Source organism: Salvelinus alpinus, chromosome 22 (assembly GCF_045679555.1).
Source record: "Salvelinus alpinus chromosome 22, SLU_Salpinus.1, whole genome shotgun sequence".
Lineage (NCBI taxonomy): Eukaryota > Metazoa > Chordata > Actinopteri > Salmoniformes > Salmonidae > Salvelinus > Salvelinus alpinus.
This window is the reverse complement of record NC_092107.1, coordinates 25082952-25103974: the sequence shown is the minus strand read 5'-3', so window position 1 is coordinate 25103974 and position 21023 is coordinate 25082952. Positions and strand designations below refer to the sequence as shown.

The 21023-nt window shown below is 43.4% G+C and overlaps 1 protein-coding gene across 6 annotated transcripts in view; it reads right to left on the bottom strand.

Annotated features, from left to right (window-relative positions):
- The window catches only part of LOC139549306 (kin of IRRE-like protein 3), a 239855-nt gene extending 220407 nt beyond the window's left edge, over window positions 1-19448 (bottom strand). For all 6 annotated transcript variants that reach the window (XR_011669863.1, XM_071359617.1, XM_071359621.1 and 3 more), the window contains exon 1: window positions 18891-19448. Coding sequence is in view for 5 of the 6 variants with exons in the window: in XM_071359617.1 (XP_071215718.1) it covers window positions 18891-18933 (43 nt within the window). In the remaining variant the exon portion in view is untranslated. The remainder of the gene's footprint in view (window positions 1-18890) is intronic.
- Between the last annotated feature and the right edge of the window lie 1575 nt (window positions 19449-21023).

Genomic DNA, 21023 nt, shown 5'->3' with positions numbered 1-21023 from the left:
TGATCTCCTACTCCTGGATACTGATCTCTGATCTCCTACCCCTGGATACTGATCTCTGACCGCCTACCCCTGGAGACTGATCTCTGACCGCCTACCCCTGGATACTGATCTCTGATCTCCTACTCCTGGATACTGATCTCTGATCTCTTATCCCTGGATACTGATCTCTGATCTCCTACTCCTGGATACTGATCTCTGATCTCCTACCCCTGGATACTGATCTCTGATCTCCTACCCCTGGATACTGATCTCTGATCTCCTACTCCTGGATACTGATCTCTGACCTCCTACCCCTGGATACAGATATTTGTCTGTGTTATTCTCTTTCTGTATCAGACATCTGCTGGTTTTAACATGCAATACATTTGTTTGGCAGCCTTCAAAGAGGCACTGAAAGTCACTTGTGTTTTCGGGTTGTTCATTCCCCATTTTTCTCCCAATATGGAGGTGATCAAGAGATGTACAGCAGAGAAGAAGCAATGATCGCTGCTTTTGGTAGAACAACTACATAACATACCACACCGATGCCAGGGCTCACACAGGCACTCCTCATTAGGGTTGTTCCGGTACTTTGGCTCACGCAAACAAAGTATGTTTTCAGTAGGGAATTCTGTATGAATAAACACACTATGAATACCTACGGTTCCATTCAAATTACAGAAAGGATTTGGAATTGAAACGATCCTAGGCAATAGACTTCCATGGGAGAAGAGAAAAGAGGGGGATAAGATGATATTTGGCAGTTAGAGAGCAGCAGCACAGGAGGAGTGACGGCAGACTCCAAGCCATTAACTCCCCACTCTGTGTGGAACAGGCCCATCTGGAAGAGACTCTGGACTGCTGGACATCCAACTTTTCCCGCCGCAAATCTCCACCACGGCGCCGTGTCTCCCTTAATCCAAATGAGTCCGTCAAACTAGCCCGAGTTTCTCCAGCTGCAGCCCGGAAAAGTGCCTTTTAATGAAAGACTGTTAATAATTCAATCTGGTCCCCATGAATACAAAGACTTGGAGAAGTTTAAGGACATTCGGAGGAGGTGAGTGGGGGATTGGTGACACCTCTGAACATCCCACAGTGCACTGCCATGATCAAAATTTAGATGCCCTTTTGCATTTTTGATGTCCTGCAGTGCTATTGTCACACAGCATTGACCTGGTGGCATGCACCATCCTGCACCACTATTCAAAAGTCATACAAGGGTATTTCAAAACCCATTCCACTCAGTTCAACATCTAGTTATGATTTGCATTTGGTTGTGTGGTCAATTAGCTTGAATTCAATGTGAAATCCACAAAACATTTCACCATGTCTTTGGTTTTATCTTAAAAGTTGGGTGAAAGAAATATCAAATTCCCTTGATGACTTTTTTCAAATCCAATCAGTTCCAATTTGATTCACCGTCATCACATAGATGTTTTGTTGTTGTTGAAATGACCTGGAAACAATGTTGATTCAACCAGTTTTTGGCCAGTGGGATTGTTCTTTTCTTACTCCTCAACTATAAGCAAAATTGTTTCCAACATCACAGAAACCCAATGTGAGAGGCCTTTTAAACCTCAAAAGTCAAGCTGCTATGAGTCAGATACACAAACAATGTGTTGTAATACAATTAGAATCCAATGAAAGAGGAGAATAATCTCATTTACGCTCAGTCACACAAAAACACACATGCACATCCCTAGCCCGGATTAGGACTGCAAGCTTCAGATACGTTTAACTTGTGACAACAATCCCCCCCTTCCCTTTGAGTTTTTTTGCTCCCTCTTCCAAGCAGGAGATAGCGTTGTTTACCTTGGGAGGTATTGTATTCTGATGTTCTTAATCAGACAACAGTTAGATAACATAGACTTCAGAAGGGAGAGAAAATCCCCAGTTGACTTACCTAAATACCTCCAAACGTTACTTTGCTGCTTACCGGAAAACCTAAGATGCCTCTTTCTTGTTATTCTTGTTATTTTTTATTTTTTACCTAGCAGCTTTCTGTGAGCATCAACAGCGCAGTACACCCTCCCTGAGAGTGATCTTCTCAGACACACTGCTTTGTCAAACTATAGTACAAATATATACTTCCACCTCACACACATCTGAGAAAAACATCTCCATTATATGACTTTTAAAATGACTTGGACATATCGAAGCTAAAATAGCCTTCAAATTGCAGCAACATACCAGGGTTCTAGCTGTGCCCTTCTGAGCGAAGGCAACACCTGTTCTGATGATCACACCACAGGCCAACTAGAGGTCTTGCAATTGATGGTCCATTTCAGAGGAGCTATTCCCTGCTGTTTGAAAGCTAGCCCTTCTCATTTTTTTCAGAAGAATAAGTGTTGACCATACAGTTGTTGCCTGTATGCCAAGCTATCTGGCCCATTGTTATATATATAAGCGGTACCATCCACTCATCCATCATTGCATGACTCTGTAGTAACGTTATCACTTTAGATAAGGCTACAATAAACTGCACTCTGCTTTTAAGGATCTCTATTCCTCTAATCCAATCTCTGACATGGAGTCTGTTTATCATTAGACTGCCGGAGAATCCTCTGTGTCCCTCCACTTCCCATTACACAGGAAATAATGGACGACCCTTCTACCTGCCGATGCTCAGGTCTTCTTCCGTCACTGTTTGTTTGATCTCTCACAGTGTAAGAGCCAGGGCAGTTTTGATGCATTATGATTAAATCAGGTTTAAGGGGAGTCTCCTGGCCCGGTATTGTTGGCCAGAGAAAGCGCTGCCATTTAGCATTGGGTGCTGGCCAAGGGAGAGTGGCAAACTGCGATGACTCCAGTGTGTGCCTCAGTGATTTGAACTGATGTCCCCCAGGGATTGAGCAATGACCACTGTCAATTCACCAGGGAGGCCTGCCAGATTGAAACCCCTGGCAACAGATTTGAAAGGATAGCAAGAAATGTACCCGCCCGATCGTGCATTAGTATTTAAAAAAAAAAAAGATCTCCTCAATATTAATTTGCACTTGAACTTCAGCTCCAAAAGAAAAAGAGAGCGGTGTGGAAAGTGCCCGTGAAGCCTCAAATCATTAAAGAAAAATAAAAGATGAACTCAAATTACAGTTTCATTTACAATGTTTACACTTTTACAATGTTTCATTCACAATGTTTACACGTACTTTTTTCTGAATCCCATTTGAATTGGCATGACAATAAACTAAGGAGTCAGAGGAAGATGATGAGAGACAAATGAAATAAAGTAGAGGGTTGGGCTGATGTCCTGCACTGAGACGTGATATCTGTGGATTACTTACAGCTGATCCTGAGTCTGAAAACCAGTTATTGCTGAATGTAAAAATAGACCTGTTTGTTCCATGTGGAGAGGACTCAGTGAATACAATCTGCTATGTATCAGAGACATCAGATTGACTCTCAATCAATATGGGACCTTGAGAATATTTATGTTCAGTGTGAGATGGATACTAACTTGGATATATACTTCAGATGATCAGCCTCCAACCAATCCAACATTCTGCCTGAGTTGAGGCTACAACTCAAGCAGCAGTTGTCTGCTCAGCAGCGCCCTCCGAAGGACAGATTGTGAAATGGAGTCATCGGTGTTGGCAGATTGCTCTTTGGTACCTCAGGGAGAGGACTGATGAGGATAAGAACAAGGCAGGAGGGAGTGGGATGGTAAACAACTCCATAATGACACAGAGACAGGCCTAACATTAAAGGCATGTCTGTGGGCCAATGGGATTTTTCTGTCTAAGCACCAACCAAGAGCTCCATCTCATCGACGGGGCTGCAGTGGAGCAGGTTGAGAGCTTCAAGTTCCTTGGTGTCCTCATCATCAACAAACGAACATGGTCCAAGCACAACATGTCAGTCGTGAAGCGGGCATGAGAACCTATTCCCACTCAGGAGACTGAAAAGATTTGGCATAGGTCCTCAGATCCTCAAAAGGTCCTACGGCTGCACCATCGAGAGCATCCTGACTGGTGGCATCACTGCCTGGTATGGAAACTGCTCAGCCTCCGACCCCAAGGCACTATAGAGGGTAGTGCGAGCGACCTAGTACATCACTGGGGCCAAGCTTCCTGCCATCCAGGACCTCTTTACCAGGCGGTGTCAGAGGAAGGCAAGAAAAATTGTCAAAGACTCCAACTACCCTAGTCATAGACTGTTCTCTCTGCTACCACATGGCAAGCGGTACCGGAGAACCATGTCTAGGTCCAAGAGGCTTCTAAACACCTTCTACCCCCAAGCCATAAGACTCCTGAACATCTAGTCAAATGGCTACCCAGATTATTTGCATTGCCCCCCTCCCCTCTCCACACCACTGCCACTCTCTGTTGTCATCTATGCATTGTCACTTGAATTAATTCTACCTACGTGTACATACTACCTCAACTAACCGGTGCCCTCGCACATTGACTCTGTACCGGCACCCCCCTGTATATACAGTGGGGAGAACAAGTATTTGATACACTGCCGATTTTGCCGATTTTCCTACTTACAAAGCATGTAGAGGTCTGTAATTTTTATCATAGGTACACTTCAACTGTGAGAGACGGAATCTAAAACAAAAATCCCGAAAATCACATTGTATGATTTTTAAGTAATTAATTCGCATTTTATTGCATGACATAAGTATTTGATACATCAGAAAAGCAGAACTTAATATTTGGTACAGAATCCTTTGTTTGCAATTACAGAGATCATACGTTTCCTGTAGTTCTTGACCAGGTTTGCACACACTGCAGCAGGGATTTTGGCCCACTCCTCCATACAGACCTTCTCCAGATCCTTCAGGTTTCGGGGCTGTCGCTGGGCAATACGGACTTTCAGCTCTCTCCAAAGATTTTCTATTGGGTTCAGGTCTGGAGACTGGCTAGGCCACTCCAGGACCTTGAGATACTTCTTACGGAGCCACTCCTTAGTTGCCCTGGCTGTGTGTTTCGGGTCGTTGTCATGCTGGAAGACCCAGCCACGACCCATCATCAATGCTCTTACTGAGGGAAGGAGGTTGTTGGCTAAGATCTCGCAATACATGGCCCCATCCATCCTCCCCTCAATACGGTGCAGTCGTCCTGTCCCTTTTGCAGAAAAGCATCCCCAAAGAATGATGTTTCCACCTCCATGCTTCACGGTTGGGATGGTGTTCTTGGGGTTGTACTCATCCTTCTTCTTCCTCCAAACACGGCGAGTGGAGTTTAGACCAAAAAGCTCTATTTTTGAATCATCAGACCACATGACCTTCTCCCATTCCTCCTCTGGATCATCCAGATGGTCATTGGCAAACTTCAGACGGGCCTGGACATGCGCCTGCTTGAGCAGGGGGACCTTGTGTGCGCTGCAGGATTTTAATCCATGACGGCGTAGTGTGTTACTAATGGTTTTCTTTGAGACTGTGGTCCCAGCTCTCTTCAGGTCATTGACCAGGTCCTGCCGTGTAGTTCTGGGCTGATCCCTCACCTTCCTCATGATCATTGATGCCCCACGAGGTGAGATCTTGCATGGAGCCCCAGACCGAGGGTGATTGACCATCATCTTGAACTTCTTCTATTTTCTTCTATTTTCTAATAATTGCGCCAACAGTTGTTGCCTTCTCACCAAGCTGCTTGCCTATTGTCCTGTAGCCCATCCCAGCCTTGTGCAGGTCTACAATTTTATCCCTGATGTCCTTACACAGCTCTCTGGTCTTGGCCATTGTGGAGAGTTTGGAGTCTGTTTGATTGAGTGTGTGGACAGGTGTCTTTTATACAGGTAACGAGTTCAAACAGGTGCAGTTAATACAGGTAATGAGTGGAGAACAGGAGGGCTTCTTAAAGAAAAACTAACAGGTCTGTGAGAGCCGGAATTCTTACTGGTTGGTAGGTGATCAAATACTTATGTCATGCAATAAAATGCAAATTAATTACTTAAAAATCATACAATGTGATTTTCTGGATTTTTGTTTTAGATTCCGTCTCTCACAGTTGAAGTGTACCTATGATAAAAATTACAGACCTCTACATGCTTTGTAAGTAGGAAAACCTGCAAAATCGGCAGTGTATCAAATACTTGTTCTCCCCACTGTATATATATATTTTTTACTGCTGCTCTTTAATTACTTGTTACTTTAATCTCTTATTCTTATCCATATTTTTTGAAGCTGCACTGTTGGTTAGGGGTTCGTAAGTAAGCATTTCACCTGTTGTTTTTGGCACATTTGACGAATGAAATATGATTTGATTTGACATGTTTCCTAAGCCTGACGTCAACCGCTCCTACATTTCCTGCAACAAACATGCTAATAAGGCTGGAAGAAAATTGGCGACAAGCCACCATTGGTTGGAGATGGAAGATGGGTGGCTCTGTCGATCTCTAGTACCAGCCTTCTGATCATGACTACTGAATGGCCTCTCCCTCAATTGCCTAGTTGTCTTAGTGGGACAAGAAGATGGCTCAACCCCCCGTTTGGCAACTGGTGAAACACTATCCACATCAACAGACTGATGCAGGGGATGGGACGTGACACTATTAAGGACTTCTGATTTTGAAAGTTTAGATGAAGAGAAAGTTTAGCGAGTGCTATTGTGTCTGATGTGCTTTGCTGAATAAAACTATTTTCTTGATCAGTGCTGTATCAAGTAGCCTCTCTTAACAATGACTGTATGCCTGGTTCCCAAAGAGAACGCTGTTCCATTATAAACAGTTGTACATGCAGTTGTATTGACCCCGACTGAGCAGGAATAAGTTGGGCATACTCCAATGAGCCAATAGTGCCAGAGGAACAGTACTCTATGTTAACTATACAGACCCCCATGGCCTCCATGTTCTATCAGAGGCCGTCACCTGCAGTCACCACTGTCTGCCACAAGGCATCCCTGGGAGAAGCAAGGTATCGTTTGCCGCTGTTCTGTTGCTTCCAGACAGATGCATTGTTGTACTGGCAGGAAAGGACACACATATTTTACAACAGGTGAGTTGGTGAGGCGCTCCTTTCTTTCCTGATTCTCCATGTACAAGTCAAAAGCATGTCAATCTCTCATGGCTAAAAGTGGAGGAGAGTTTGACTTCATCACTACTTGTTTTTGGAAGAAGTGTTGACAAGCTGAATGCTCCAAGGTGTCGGTTTAAACTACTAGCACACAGTTTGGACACCCATGCATAACACACAAGATTTGCCACCAGAGGTCTCTTCACAATCTCCAAGTCCAGAACAGACTGTGGGAGGCACACAGTACTACATAGAGCCATGACTACATGGAACTCTATTCCACGTAAGGTAACTGATGCAAGCAGTAGAATCAGATTAAAATATGTATTTTTATAAATACACCTTATGGAACAGCGGGGACTGTGAAGAGACACACACACAGGTACAGACACACGCACACAAATGCTAGCCCTCTACACACACGTACATTAAATTAATGTTGTATGGTGGCATTATACATTTTGCATTGTAGATATGTAGTGGTATAATAATGTTATATTATTTATTGTTTTATATTTTGTTTTATGTGTAATGTCAGTGCCTTAATGTGTTTGGAATCCAGGAAGAGTAACTGCTGCCTTGACAGCAGCTAATGGGGATCCATAGAAAGCCTGGGGTGGCAGGTAAACTAGTGTCTAGCGCGTTGGACTAGTAACCGAAAGGTTGCAAGATCGAATCCCCGAGCTGACAAGGTAGAAATCTGTCGTTCTGCCCCTGAACAAGGCAGTTAACCCACTGTTTCCAGGCTGTCATTGAAAATAAGAATTTGTTCTTAACTGACTTGCCTAGTTAAGTAAAGGTAAAATATATATATATATTTTTTTAATGGGGATCCATAGTAAATACAAATATACATACAAAAGGCTCATTTGCATGTATACTGAACAAAACCAGAAACGCAACATGCAACAATTTCACAGATTTTACTGATTTACAGTTCATATAAGGAAATCAATCAATTGAAATAAATTCATTAGGCCCTAATCTATGGATTTCACTTGACTGGGCAGGGGCGCAGCCATAGGCCCACCCACTTGGGAGCCAGGTCCACCCACTGGGGAGCCAGGCCCAGCCAATCAGATTTGAGTTTTTTTTCACAAAAAGAGCTTTATTACAGACAGAAATACTCCTCCTTTCATCAGATGTACAGTTGGTTGGTCTGAGACGATCCAAAATCAAATCAAAGTTTATTTGTCACGTGCGGCGAATACAACAGGTGTAGACCTTACAGTGAAATGCTTACTTACAGGCTCTAACCAATAGTGCAAAAAAGGTATTAGGTGAACAATAGGAAGGTAAAGAAATTAAACAACAGTAAAAAGACAGGCTATATACAGTAGCGAGGCTATAAAAGTAGCGAGCCTACATACAGACACCGGTTAGTCAAGCTGATTGAGGTAGTATTTACATGTAGATATGATTAAAGTGACTATGCATATATGATGAACAGAGAGTAGCAGTAGTGTAAAAGAGGGGTTGGTGGGTGGTGGGTGGCGGGACACAATGCAGATAGCCCGGTTAGCCAATGTGCGGGAGCACTGGTTGGTCGAACCAATTGAGGTAGTATGTACATGAATGTATAGTTAAAGTGACTATGCATATATGATAAACAGAGAGTAGCAGAAGCGTAAAAAAGAGGGGTTGGGGGGGCACACAATGCAAATAGTCCGGGTAGCCATTTGATTACCTGTTAAAACCTGTCTAGGAACCCCGTTCCGCTAGCGGAACCCCTCGCCAATGAAATTGCAGGGTGCCAAATTCAACCAACAGAAATCTCATAATTCAATTTTTTCAAACATACAAGTATTAGACACCATTTTAAAGATAACATTCTCGTTAATCCAACCACAGTGTCCGATTTCAAAAAAGCTTTTCGGCGAAAGCAGAACATATCATTTTGTTAGGTCAGCAACTAGTCAAAAAAGCATACACCGATTTTCCAACCAAAGAGAGGAGTCAAAAAAAGCAGAAATATTGATAAAATGAATCACTAACCTTTAATAATCTTCATCAGATGACACTTCCGGGACAACATGTTACACAATACATGTATGTTTTGTCCGATCAAGTTCATATTTATATCCAAAATCCTCAGTTTACATTTGGCTTTGCCTCAAAAACATCCAGTGAATTTGCACAGAGCCACATCAAATCACATAAATACTCATAATAAACACTGATAAAAGATACAAGTGTTATTCACAGATTTAAAGATATACTTCTCCTTAATGCAACCGCTATGTCAGATTTCAAAAAATATTTACGGAAAAAGCAAACCACGCAATAATCTGAGTACGGTGCTCAGACGACAAATCAACCCAAAGAGATATCCGCCATGTTGGAGTCAACATAAGTCAGAAATAGCATTATAAATATTCACTTACCTTTGATGATCTTCATCACAATGCACTCCCAGGAATCCCAGTTCCACAATAAATGTTTGATTTGTTCCATAAAGTCCATCATTTATGTCCAAATTACTCCTTTTGGTTCGCGCGTTCAGTACACAATCTAAACTCACGACGCGCGGGCAGGTCCAGGCAAAAGTTCAGACGAAAAGTCATATTACAGTCAGTAGAAACATGTCAAACGAGGTATAGAATCAATCTTTAGGATGTTTTTAACATAAATTTTCAATAATGTTCCAACCGGAGAAATCCTTTGTCTTCAGAAAAGTAATGGAACAGAGCTCGCTCTCACGTGAACGAGCGTCACTGGCATTCTGCCAGAGCCCTGACTCATTCTCCTCTCATTCGGCCCCACTTCACAGTAGAAGCATCAAACAAGGTTCTAAAGACTGTTGACATCTAGTGGAAGCCTTAGGAAGTGCAAAATGACCCATAGAGACTGTGTATTCGATAGGCCAAGAGTTGAAAACCTACAAACCTCAGATTTCCCACTTCCTGGTTGGATCTTTCTCAGGTTTTCACCTGCCATATGAGTTCTGTTATACTCACAGACATCATTCAAACAGTTTTAGAAACTGAATCAGAGTGTTTTCTATCCAAATCTACTAATAATATGCATATATTAGCAACTGGGACTGAGTAGCAGGCAGTTTACTCTGGTTACGCTTTTCATCCAAACGTGAAAATGCTGCCCCTATCCATAACAAGTTAAGGAATCTTATGGCTTGGGGGTAAAAACTGTTGAGAAGCCTTTTTGTCCTAGACTTGGAACTCCGGTACAGCTTGCATTGCGGTAGTAGAAAGAACAGTCTATGACTGGGGTGGCTGGGGTCTTTGACAATTCTTAGGGCCTTCCTCTGACACCGCCTGGTGTAGAGGTCCTGAATGGCAGGCAGCTTAGCCCCAGTGATGTACTGGGCCGTACGCACTACCCTCTGTAATGCCTTGCGGTCGGAGGCTGAGCAATTGCCATACCAGGCAGTGATGCAACCAGTCAGGATGCTCTCGATGTTGCAGGTGAAGAAGCGGGATGTGGAGGTTCTGGGCTGGCGTGGTTACACGTGGTCTGTGGTTGTGAGGCCGGTTGGACGTACTGTCAAATTCTCTAAAACGACGTTGGAGGTGGCTTATGGTTGAGAAATTAACATTAAATTGTATGCCAATGTAACAGTATAGCTTCCGTCCCTCTCCTCGCCACTACCTGGGCTCGAACTAGGGACCCTCTGAACACATCAAAGCTGCCTCCCACAAAGCATTATTACCCATCGCTCCACAAAAGCCACGGCCCTTGCAGAGCAAGGGGAACAACTACTTCAAGGTCTCAGAGCGAGTAAGGTCACCGATTGAAACGCTATTAGCGCGCACCCTGCTAACTAGCTAGCCATTTCTCATCGGTTACACTAACAGCTCTGGTGGACATTCCAGCAGTCAGCATGCCAATTGCAAGCGCCATCAAAACTTGAGACATCTGTGGCATTGTGTTGTGTGACAAAACTGCACATTTTAGAGTGGCCTATTTTTGTCCCCAGCACAAGGTGCACCTGTGAAATGATCATGCTGTTTAATCAGCTTCTTGATATGCCACAACTGTCAGGTGGATGGATTATCTTGGCAAAGGAGACATGCTCACTAACAGGGATGTAAACAAATGTGTACAAATATGAGAGAAGTAAGCTTTTTGTGTATATGGAAAATGTCTGGGATCTCTTATTTCAGCTCATAAAATATGGGACCAGTACTTTACATGTTGTGTTTATATTTTTGTTCAGTATATATTGCGGGCAACAAGGCTTGCAGACATAATTGGCATTGCACAGCAGTACCCCCGCAACTCTGACACACATACACACACATTAATTTTGATATGCACGGAACAAGCACACACAGCTAGCTGGCATCGGCCAATTTAAAAGCCATTTCTATCTCTGGTAAGAAACATTGGCATGAGAGAGGGAGAACAGAGAGAGAGAAATGGAAGGAGGGAGTGAGGGAGGTAGAGACAGCCGAGTTCATCCAGGTGTAATATTGGTCTGTCCCAGAAACTTCCTGCAAAACACTTTGAAGCTGTTATCACATCAGAAACCCAATTCCTCAAGTGCCTCCTGTGCCGAAACACCAAACGCATCTTCCATCCTCCCTCCAACATGGCCTGTAACAATCCTGTCAATGCATTTACTAGGTGGTTTACTCACAAATGCTTCAGCCGCTTCCAGGATACACAACATTGTATCGGCAGCAGTAGGCAGCGAAGAGGATGGCATGCGATTTACCCAAGGTAATAACTCCAGATCTGCACTGATAACAATATCAATGCCGGGATAAACTTTTTTTCCACTCTGCCAGAGCAATGGGCAGCAAAAAGAGCCCGAGATGGGAAAACACACGTGGTTTGTTATTTTGAGACAAAGTCAAGAACACAATAGACAACCATAACACATTAGAATCATCATTATTAAACTCTCCAAAGTAGATTGAATTGCTAACATAATTTGCTCCTCTATTTTGGCACTAATGGAACTATTACGTGCCATTTATAAATCAAGAGAAACAATGCTCTGATTCCAAACATGCAGTGTATAGCCTCACACTGATCATATCTGCATACATTTTCGATACAACACATCCTTAACTATATAACTGAAAAAAATATCTCTTTACTAAAGAGGAGGAAATTGAGTTAACAACTGATGAACAAGCTACACTCAAAGTCATAGCATTGCTTCCACTCTACTACCCCCTCCCACCCTTTTCTCTGCCCAGCTACCCCCTGCACAGGAACAAGGAGGTAGGCACAGGGTTTTGACCAGCTGTGCCATGCTGACGATGCCGGAACAGAAGCGCGGTATACGACCCGCCTTACCCCGGCTCTGTTGATCTCCCTTGCCAAGCCACTGCGCTCGGCTCCCACTGAGACAGAATAACATCGCCTGTTGTTTCCTGTGCATTAGGCTGCAATTTAGAAACCATTAAACCCCTCTTTAATCTGTCAAAAATTCCCGACTGTGCTCAGAGAAGGCAGCTGCCTCCCAGTGTGCCCGTCTTCCCCCTTCTGCTATCTCCCCGTATCCTGACACTCCTTATGAGAGACAGACAGGCCACGTATGGTGCTGCCCACGTCTTCGAGGAAAGAGGGGGAATAGGAAAAGGGTGGGACTGAGGAGTGCAGATGGGTGCTAACCCTCACTCCACAGGTGACCTCATGATCACAACAGCATCTGGTTGAATTACTTAACATTTCGCCCAGCAGACATGTAAATCCGGGATAATGCCCTTTTGCCGAGAGTGCTCCAATCTGGATAAATTCATCCCCTAGGAATGAGATCCAAGAGAAAAGTCTCAGCGAGGGAGAGAAGGCGCGGCTGGGGGTTGGAGGGATGTTGGAGTATGTAATACAGAATGGTAGGGAGGGGGTCTTTGGAGTATACTTGGGAACAGTGATCCCATTGGAGAATTGTAATGAACTCCAGTAAACACAGTTGTATTTTTGTTGACTGCTTAAGAGGAAGCGGATCATTGCCTGGTTTGCAAGAATAGTTTCCAAACGAATGATTTTCCTTTCCTCCCTGACCGGAATCCGACTTGAAGAGATTCCATCCATTTAATCGGATTAAGCAGACAGATAAAATATGAAGAGAATAGAGAACATTGCATGTCTCTGAAATGATCTCTTACTTATGCTTGTTTGGCATCTGCTAAAGGCCCATGATGCAAGCATCAAGATACTTGATGCATAACAATGAATTACAAAGACAACAGCTGATTAAAATGCAATAGCTTTAATTACACGGTAACTCAATGATCTAATTACTCTAATCGAATTGTAACAAAAGCCATAACCTATTATCAATCATCAATGTAAGTGAAAAAACAAAAACAATGCCAGCTACTCTGAAGGCAAAAACCTACTAAACAATGTCTATTCACTCAACATAAACCTGTAACCTTATCTAATATTCTTGGAAATAACTTTCTGTAAAATGACCCCTTTTGAAGGCCTATCCATTGCTTACGACTGGGACTGAGAGCCAAAGCTTTCTAGACACAGCTCCTGATTATTTATTAATATGTTTACTACCAGAAATATCCATTGGGAAACGTCAGCCTGGATTGGATTAGGGTTAATCTAGCATGACAGAAAAATCAGCAGGGGTCATGGGCGTCTGAGGTGACTTATATCGCTAGCCTTGATGGTACACAAAGCGCAAACAAGGAAACAAAGGTTGGCTCACAACGTCACATCCCAATGGAGGACATCAATATCAATCTCCCGTGGAGACGTGGCCCGGCTAGGGTTACGTCCTTACAGTATGTGTCATCATTGAGGGGGGAAGAGTTAAGATAGAGGAAGGGCACATAATGTGTCTTCTATCTCCTTAGCCACCATGTTGACAACAGAAACAGGAAGATAGACCACAGCAGAAGCTGTGTGAGAAAGTCTGTATGATGACCAAAGGAGGGTGTTTGACAGTATATGGAAACAAATCAAAATTAATTTGTTTTAGCTTGTGGTTGAAATGGCAAAATCTATTAATTACAATTGGATTATTATGTGTCCTAATCCATACATTTACAAGCGGTTTAACACATGCATTGCTTGCAAATAACTATTCAGAATGCAGAATGATGCAATAAAATGGAGAAAACATTGACCAATGTCATTTGGGGATGATTGGTATTTTGAAATGTGATGGAGGGTTTTTACTCTTTCAAAGAAGCAAAGAGATTTACTCCAAAATCCCAAAAACCAAACATGACATTGTGTTGACATTTAATTATGAAGCTATTAGGAATTTGGTATCAAAGCTTGTGTTCCGTGAAAAGTGGGTTTAGGTTCAGAATAGGCAGACAGTTAATAGACAGCAGTAAATTAAATCGAGGCTTGTGGGGTGCTAAGACCTTCTTTCCAGGGTTAAGAAACAGCTTAGTGTCATGGCGGGGTGGTGACTTAGCACTAGGAGGTCTAGGAGTGTGCCTGTGAGCTGGAAAGGAGGAAGGAAGCCAAAAGATGGAGAGGGAGAAGGAGAGAGAAAGAGAGAGGAATGGAGTCCATTGCTATGCTGCACTGCCCCCAGTGTGCAAACCCGAGGCCAGCAGAATGATTAGACGTGTTGCCTATAAGTACCATCCAAGCAACTACTGGACAGTTTGCCTATGGATTTAATAAGGAGGCCAGGGATCTGGGTCTAGTTTGAGAGAACGAGTCACTCCATATACCTCTGTGTGGTTTTTCGGTTCCAGTCTGCCACAGGGACAGGCACATCCAGTACAAGACTCTATTCTTAAACTGTCTCCCTCCACAGGGACTTTCTGTACTCAGAAATTCCAGCACCATTTCCCTGACAGCAGAGATGGTGTTCAATCACACTGTACCCCTTATGAGAGACATGGATAGAGGGAAAGAGAGAGAAAAAAGAGACAATGAGAGAGACAATGAGAGAGACAGATGAGGTCTCGGGACAGGTTTTGCCTGCGGTGACTGCCTTCTTGGGGACATCCTTTCAGGATTCTCCTGGCTCACACCGTGTCATCAGTCAGTAGTGGATCAGGTGAGTGCCAGGGTGCGAGGGAAGGGAAGGTGCCCTACATAACCCTCCATACAGTACTGGCAGGATTGAGATCAGCACAACTCAGGACCAATCTTTCTCTCTCTCTCACTCTCTCTCCCTCTCTCTCTCTTTCTCTCTCTCTCTTTCTCTCTCTCTCTGAGTCTCACTAGAGAACGGCTCTCTCTAGAAATGTGAGTCTCAGCCTCACAATTCCCGCCATCCTTTTTTCATAAAAGATATCGGCTGAAAGTAGCTGGCGACATAAACAGAGTAATAATTTGTAAAACTAGAATTAGCTGTAGGGGTAAAGTTGCTGGTAAAAGGCAAGCAGACAGGTTGTTATCTCCTGTTTACCTGCCAGGGCTTATATTATTTTATATTATGGTAATAACAAACTCAGCTAAATTGCAGAGCAATCTCGCACCGGTCTGCATTACCTGAGATATGTGCTGGTTGGTTTTTAGTTGTTTTTCCCAAAACTGAAATTATCACCTATAATGAAGGGAAAAATGATGATGCTGGTAAAATAATTGCGCACACAGAGCAGATGTATCGAGATCTATGCAACGATGAGATTAGAACGTTCAATTGCTGTATATGGTATTTCAGCAGGTGGGCTATCATCATCAGGTAAACTCAGCAAAAAAAGAAACGTCCCTTTTTCAGGACCCTGTCCTTCAAAGATAATTCGTAAAAATCCAAATAACTTCACAGATCTCAATTGTAAAGGGTTTAAACACTGTTTCCCATGCTGTTTCCCATTCAATGAACCATAAACAATTAATGAACATGCACCTGTGGAACGGTTGTTAAGACACTAACAGCTTACAGACGGTAGGCAATTAAGGTCACAATTATGAAAACTGAAGTCACTAAAGAGGCTTTTCTACTGACGCTGAAAAACACCAAAAGAAAGATGCCCAGGGTCCCTGCTCATCTGTGTGAATGTGCCTTAGGCATGTTGCAAAGAGGCATGAGGACTGCAGATGTGGCCAGGGCAATAAATTGCAATGTCCGTACTGTGAGACGTCTAAGACAGCGCTACAGGTAGATAGGACAGACAGCTGATCGTCCTTGCAGTGGCAGACCACGTGTAACAACACCTGCACAGGATTGGTACATCCGAACATCACACCTGCGGGACAGGTACAGGATGGCAACAACTGCTCGAGTTACACCAGGAACGCACAATCCCTCCATCAGTGCTCAGACGGTCCGCAATAGGCTGAGAGAGGCTGGACTGAGGGCTTGTAGGCCTGTTGTAAGGCAGGTCCTCACCAAACATCAACGTCGCCTATGGACACAAACCCAACGTCGCTGGACCACACAAGACTGACAAAAGTGCTCTTTACTGACGAGTCGTGGTTTTGTCTCACCAGGGGTGATGGTCGGATTTGCATTTATCGTCGAAGGTATGAGCGTTACACCGAGGCCTGTACTCTGGAGCGGGATCGATTTGGAGGTGGAGGGTCCGTCATGGTCTGGGGTGGTGTGTCACAGCATCCTCGGACTGAGCTTGTTGTCATTGCAGGCAATCTCAACGCTGTGCGTTACAGGGGAGACATTCTCCTCCCTCATGTGGTACCCTTCCTGCAGGTTCATCCTGACATGACCCTCCAGCATGACAGTGCCACCAGCCATACTGCTCGTTCTGTGCATGATTTCCTGCAAAACAGGAATGTCAGTGTTCTGCCATGGCCAGCGAAGAGCCCGGATCTCAATCCCATTGAGCACGTCTGGGACCTGTTGGATCGGAGGGTGAGGGCTAGGGCCATTCCCCCAAGAAATGTCTGGGAACTTGCAGGTGCCTTGGTGGAATAGTGGGGTAATATCTCACAGCAAGAACTGGCAAATCTGGTGCAGTCCAAGAGGAGGAGATGCACTGTAGTACTTAATGCAGCTGGTGGCCACACCAGATACTGACTGTTACTTTTGATTTTGACCCCCCCTTTGTTCAGGGACACATTATTCCGTTTCTGTTAGTCACATGTCTGTGAAACTTGTTCAGTTTTTGTCTCAGTTGTTGAATCTTGTTATGTTCATACAAATATTTACATATGTTAAGTTTGCTGAAAATAAATGCAGTTGACAGTGAGAGGACTTTTCTTTTTTTGCTGAATTTAGTTTTGCAATTATCAGCTTCTTAGTTTAAAGGGGGAAAGGGGAAAAGCTTGAGGATAGTAATTTTGCACATAAGGCAGACATCTAAAATTATTTCCAGAGTACACTGATCTTGGAAAAAAACGTATCTTCATGAAGAAATAAACTGTGGAATATAGTCTCGATATAGCTACTCTGTACTTTCTAACTACTTCATAGAAAAACAATATGCTTTTGTCAACATCTACAGTAACACAAGCATCAAAACACATACTACAACCGACAACCTCCTCAGACGTGATGTTCAACTCCTGAACCAGTAGTGCCGAGAGCAATATTAACAGCTTTAGTACCTGAGTCAACGTCAAATTAGTGAGTTGTGTAAGTGCGTCCAGACATACATTTTTTTCCACTTAAACATATGCATACATAATTTATAGTGCCTGGAATAGACATTGAAAAGGGCACCATAGGATGTGTTTCAAAGCAAAAACAAGCTTGACTTTTTCTATAATTTTTATGATTTACTTGATTTCTCTCTATGTGATCTAGAGAACAATTCTGGAAAATAAATGAAGAGCTCATAATGACAGTTCCTTCTGCTGAAAATGTTCCAATATCAAAACTGTAAGATTCAGTTCAATCTGACACAAATTAGAAAGACTTGACTTCCTTTTTCCCCTGTTGATCTTGAACATAAGGTTATGCCTCTCTCTGTGCACACACACACACACACACACACACACACACACACACACACACACACACACACACACACACACACACACACACACACACACACACACACACACACACACACACACACACACACACACACACACACACACACACACACACACACACACACACACTGAGAGAGCTGAGGGACAGAACCCTGCTTAGATGGCAACCCAGTGTGAGGGGTCAAACTTTGAAAAGAAGCTGTGACAGCTCCGCTGACCCTGACACACTCTGGGATTAGCTCCTGCTCCCATTGTGGGTCAGTTACCATGGCCACGGAGGAGCTAACACACTGCACACACACTCTCCCTACTCTGCGTGACCACGGAGGAGCTAACACACTCCCGCTACTGTCTGAGTGACCACGAGGAGTAAACACACTCCCTCTACTCTCTGTCTGGTCTCAGTCCAGCCACATCTCACCCAGACCCCACATAGTGACGATCCCAGACTTCTCACATGTTACTGACAGCGAGAGTTACATTGTTTTCCAAAGACAACCATCTGCTGGCAAGAAGGGGAAACAACCCATCCATCCATCTTCATTTCTAACCCACTGTCTAAGATTGAAATCACCTGCAGACTTGGTCCAAGGGGATAGTATTGTTCAGAGTGATCTATTCTAAGCACTACTTATCTTCCTCTGTGGTCTTGACCAACCTCCCGGTACGTCTCTGGCAAAGAGATTGTCAGGGGGAAAAAATTGCTCCGGAATAGAAAAAAATTGCTCCGGCAAAGAGATTGTCACAGTTTCAAAACAATGTGAGTCGTGGGGAGCAAACGCTTAATCGAGCTGGGATGTGAGCACTCAGAGGAGCGTGCCTGGTGACTACATTCAGTCTGAAAAGGAGTGTCTAACCAGACTGACAGGGCACAAGCCATGATCAACTCCTGAGACAGGGCACCACCGGCTACAACTGTTAACAGCTCTAAACACAGGTATTGCATTATTATCCAGCAGTTTCCTCCCCATACAGCACAGTGACAGATCATTGAGGAAAAATAAGACAAATCTGACTGCATCAGCTCTGACAGCTCACAGCAGAGACTACTTCAAAGAAAATGCTCCCTATTCACATGCAGTCACGAACTAACACAGATAATAACAGAAGGGTACTAGACAGATGCAGTGGATAAGAGGAAAAGAGCCAGTGGACTTACCATGTCCGGAGATCCACAGGAACACAACGACCCAGGGGATCATGGCTGGAGAGGAAGAGGGTGAACCTCTGAAACACAGTGGGCAAGTGTGTGAAATTAAAGTTGGCACACACACAAACACACAACAGTGCTCTTCTGTGCAGTTCTGGATGGGTGCTACAGTCCCTCAATGATGTCCCTGCTGTCAGGGATATAGCTTTAACTCTTCTGTCCTGTCTTCCTCCTCTTCTTCTTCTTTTCCTCTTGTTCTTCTCTCTCTCCTTCTCTCTATGTCACTCTTCAGAGTTGCCGATAATCAGCTTTGCTTCTCTCTCCTGTTGATGTGTAGACTCTCTCAGCGTGAGCTTTTTCGCGTTCTCTCGCGCTTATGCTGGCTCGATCTCACTGATGTTCCATTCTCAATCTCTGAGTGTCTCTACTCGCACCCCTCCCCTCTTTCTCTCTCTCTCTCTCTCTCTCTCTTACCCACTCACTCTACCAGTAGAAGCTCCTGGTAAGGCTCCTCCTTCCAGCTCCCTCTCTCCTTCTCCTCTGTCTCTTTCTCTCTGCCTGCCTGTCTGTTTCAGTGCCTGTGTCGGAGCCTGTGCTGGAGCGGGTCCGGCTGGGTGAATCAGCTTGCTCTAATCTCTGAGAACTAGGATCTCTATACGGGAGAATTAAAAGAGGACCAGCTTTGGCTGCACTGTGGACAACACAGACGTCCACAAACAAAAGTGCAGCTGTCTTCCCTGGCTTCCTGCCTAACATGGGACTAGTATTCCACAGTGTCAGAACTGGGTTTGAATCAGTGTGTTTGCCATATAGACCAGTGAGGATAAAGTAATCACATACATTAGAATCCAAGACCAATGTCCTATAATATTCATTAGCCTGCAATTTCTATCAGGAGTGAGTTAGATTTGCAGTCCTTCATTGATTGACCTCTAATGTAAAGGCTGTAAATCCTTCTAATGCAGTGCTTGCTAACAAGTCTGTTTCACCTTGTAAATATTTAAAGGAGCATTCTTTCTTCAGCTTTTAACTTGGCTCAACCAGTTTCCTACACCCATTCTCATATTTCTAGAAATCATAGTGCATGGAAAGCGCTACAGGGCTACTTACAGCTGTTAGGTCAATGAAACCATCTTTGTATAAATGATTCAGCGATATTAACATTGTTTTTAACTGGCCTCTTACAAATTAATGTATACGGAAGTGCATGTGTGAATGAGGATATGTATGTGTATGTGCCAGTTTGTGTGTTTCTATATGTGCGATGCTGGGATATTATTTTGGACTGGAAATTAAATGGCCAAAGAAACTCCGTAGAAAGATATCAGTTCACAGAGACTGAGCACACAACATGCTCAAAGCCTGAAAAGGCAGACAAAATATAGAAATTCCACCTTCTGTGTGAGAGTTTATTTGTAAGCTTTGTTGTAGTTTTGAACCTTGGGTGTTAAATCTGGCAATCAATGCTTTTATTTGGGCAGATTTCAAAATAGTGATCTGAGTTTTCCATTTCTACTCCAAGAAACATAAAACAGGAATCAAAATTGAACAGCAGCGGTTTTGTAGTTTTTGCTGGTTTGTTTACTTGATACACTTGCGGGGCTGTTAGTAGAAGGACACAGTACTGTAGAAGTGCCACAACTTCAGTTCAGGAAATATAGTACCTACAACATATTGTATAACTATACATTCCAGTTGGATTTCACATTAACATTAAATAGACTTAATTCAGTGCAGTGCATAATGTCCAATAACCTGAAATGACTTGTCTATGACCAATGAAGTTATTTGGAAAGTATTCAGACCCCTTGACTTTTTGCACATTTTGTTACGTTATTCTAAAATGGCTGAAAAAAAATCCTCATCAATCTACACACAATACCCCATAATGAGATAGCGAAAACAGGTTGTAAGAAATGTTTGCAAATGTACTGAAAATAAAATCAAAAATACCTTATTTACATAAGTATTCAGACCCTTTGCTATGAGACTCGAAATTGAGCTCAGGTGCATGCTGTTTCCATTGATCGTCCTTGAGATGTTTCTACAACTTGATTAGATTCCACCTGTGGTAAATTCAATTGATTGAATATGATTTGGAAAGGCACACAATTGTCTATATAAGGTTCCACAGTTGACAGT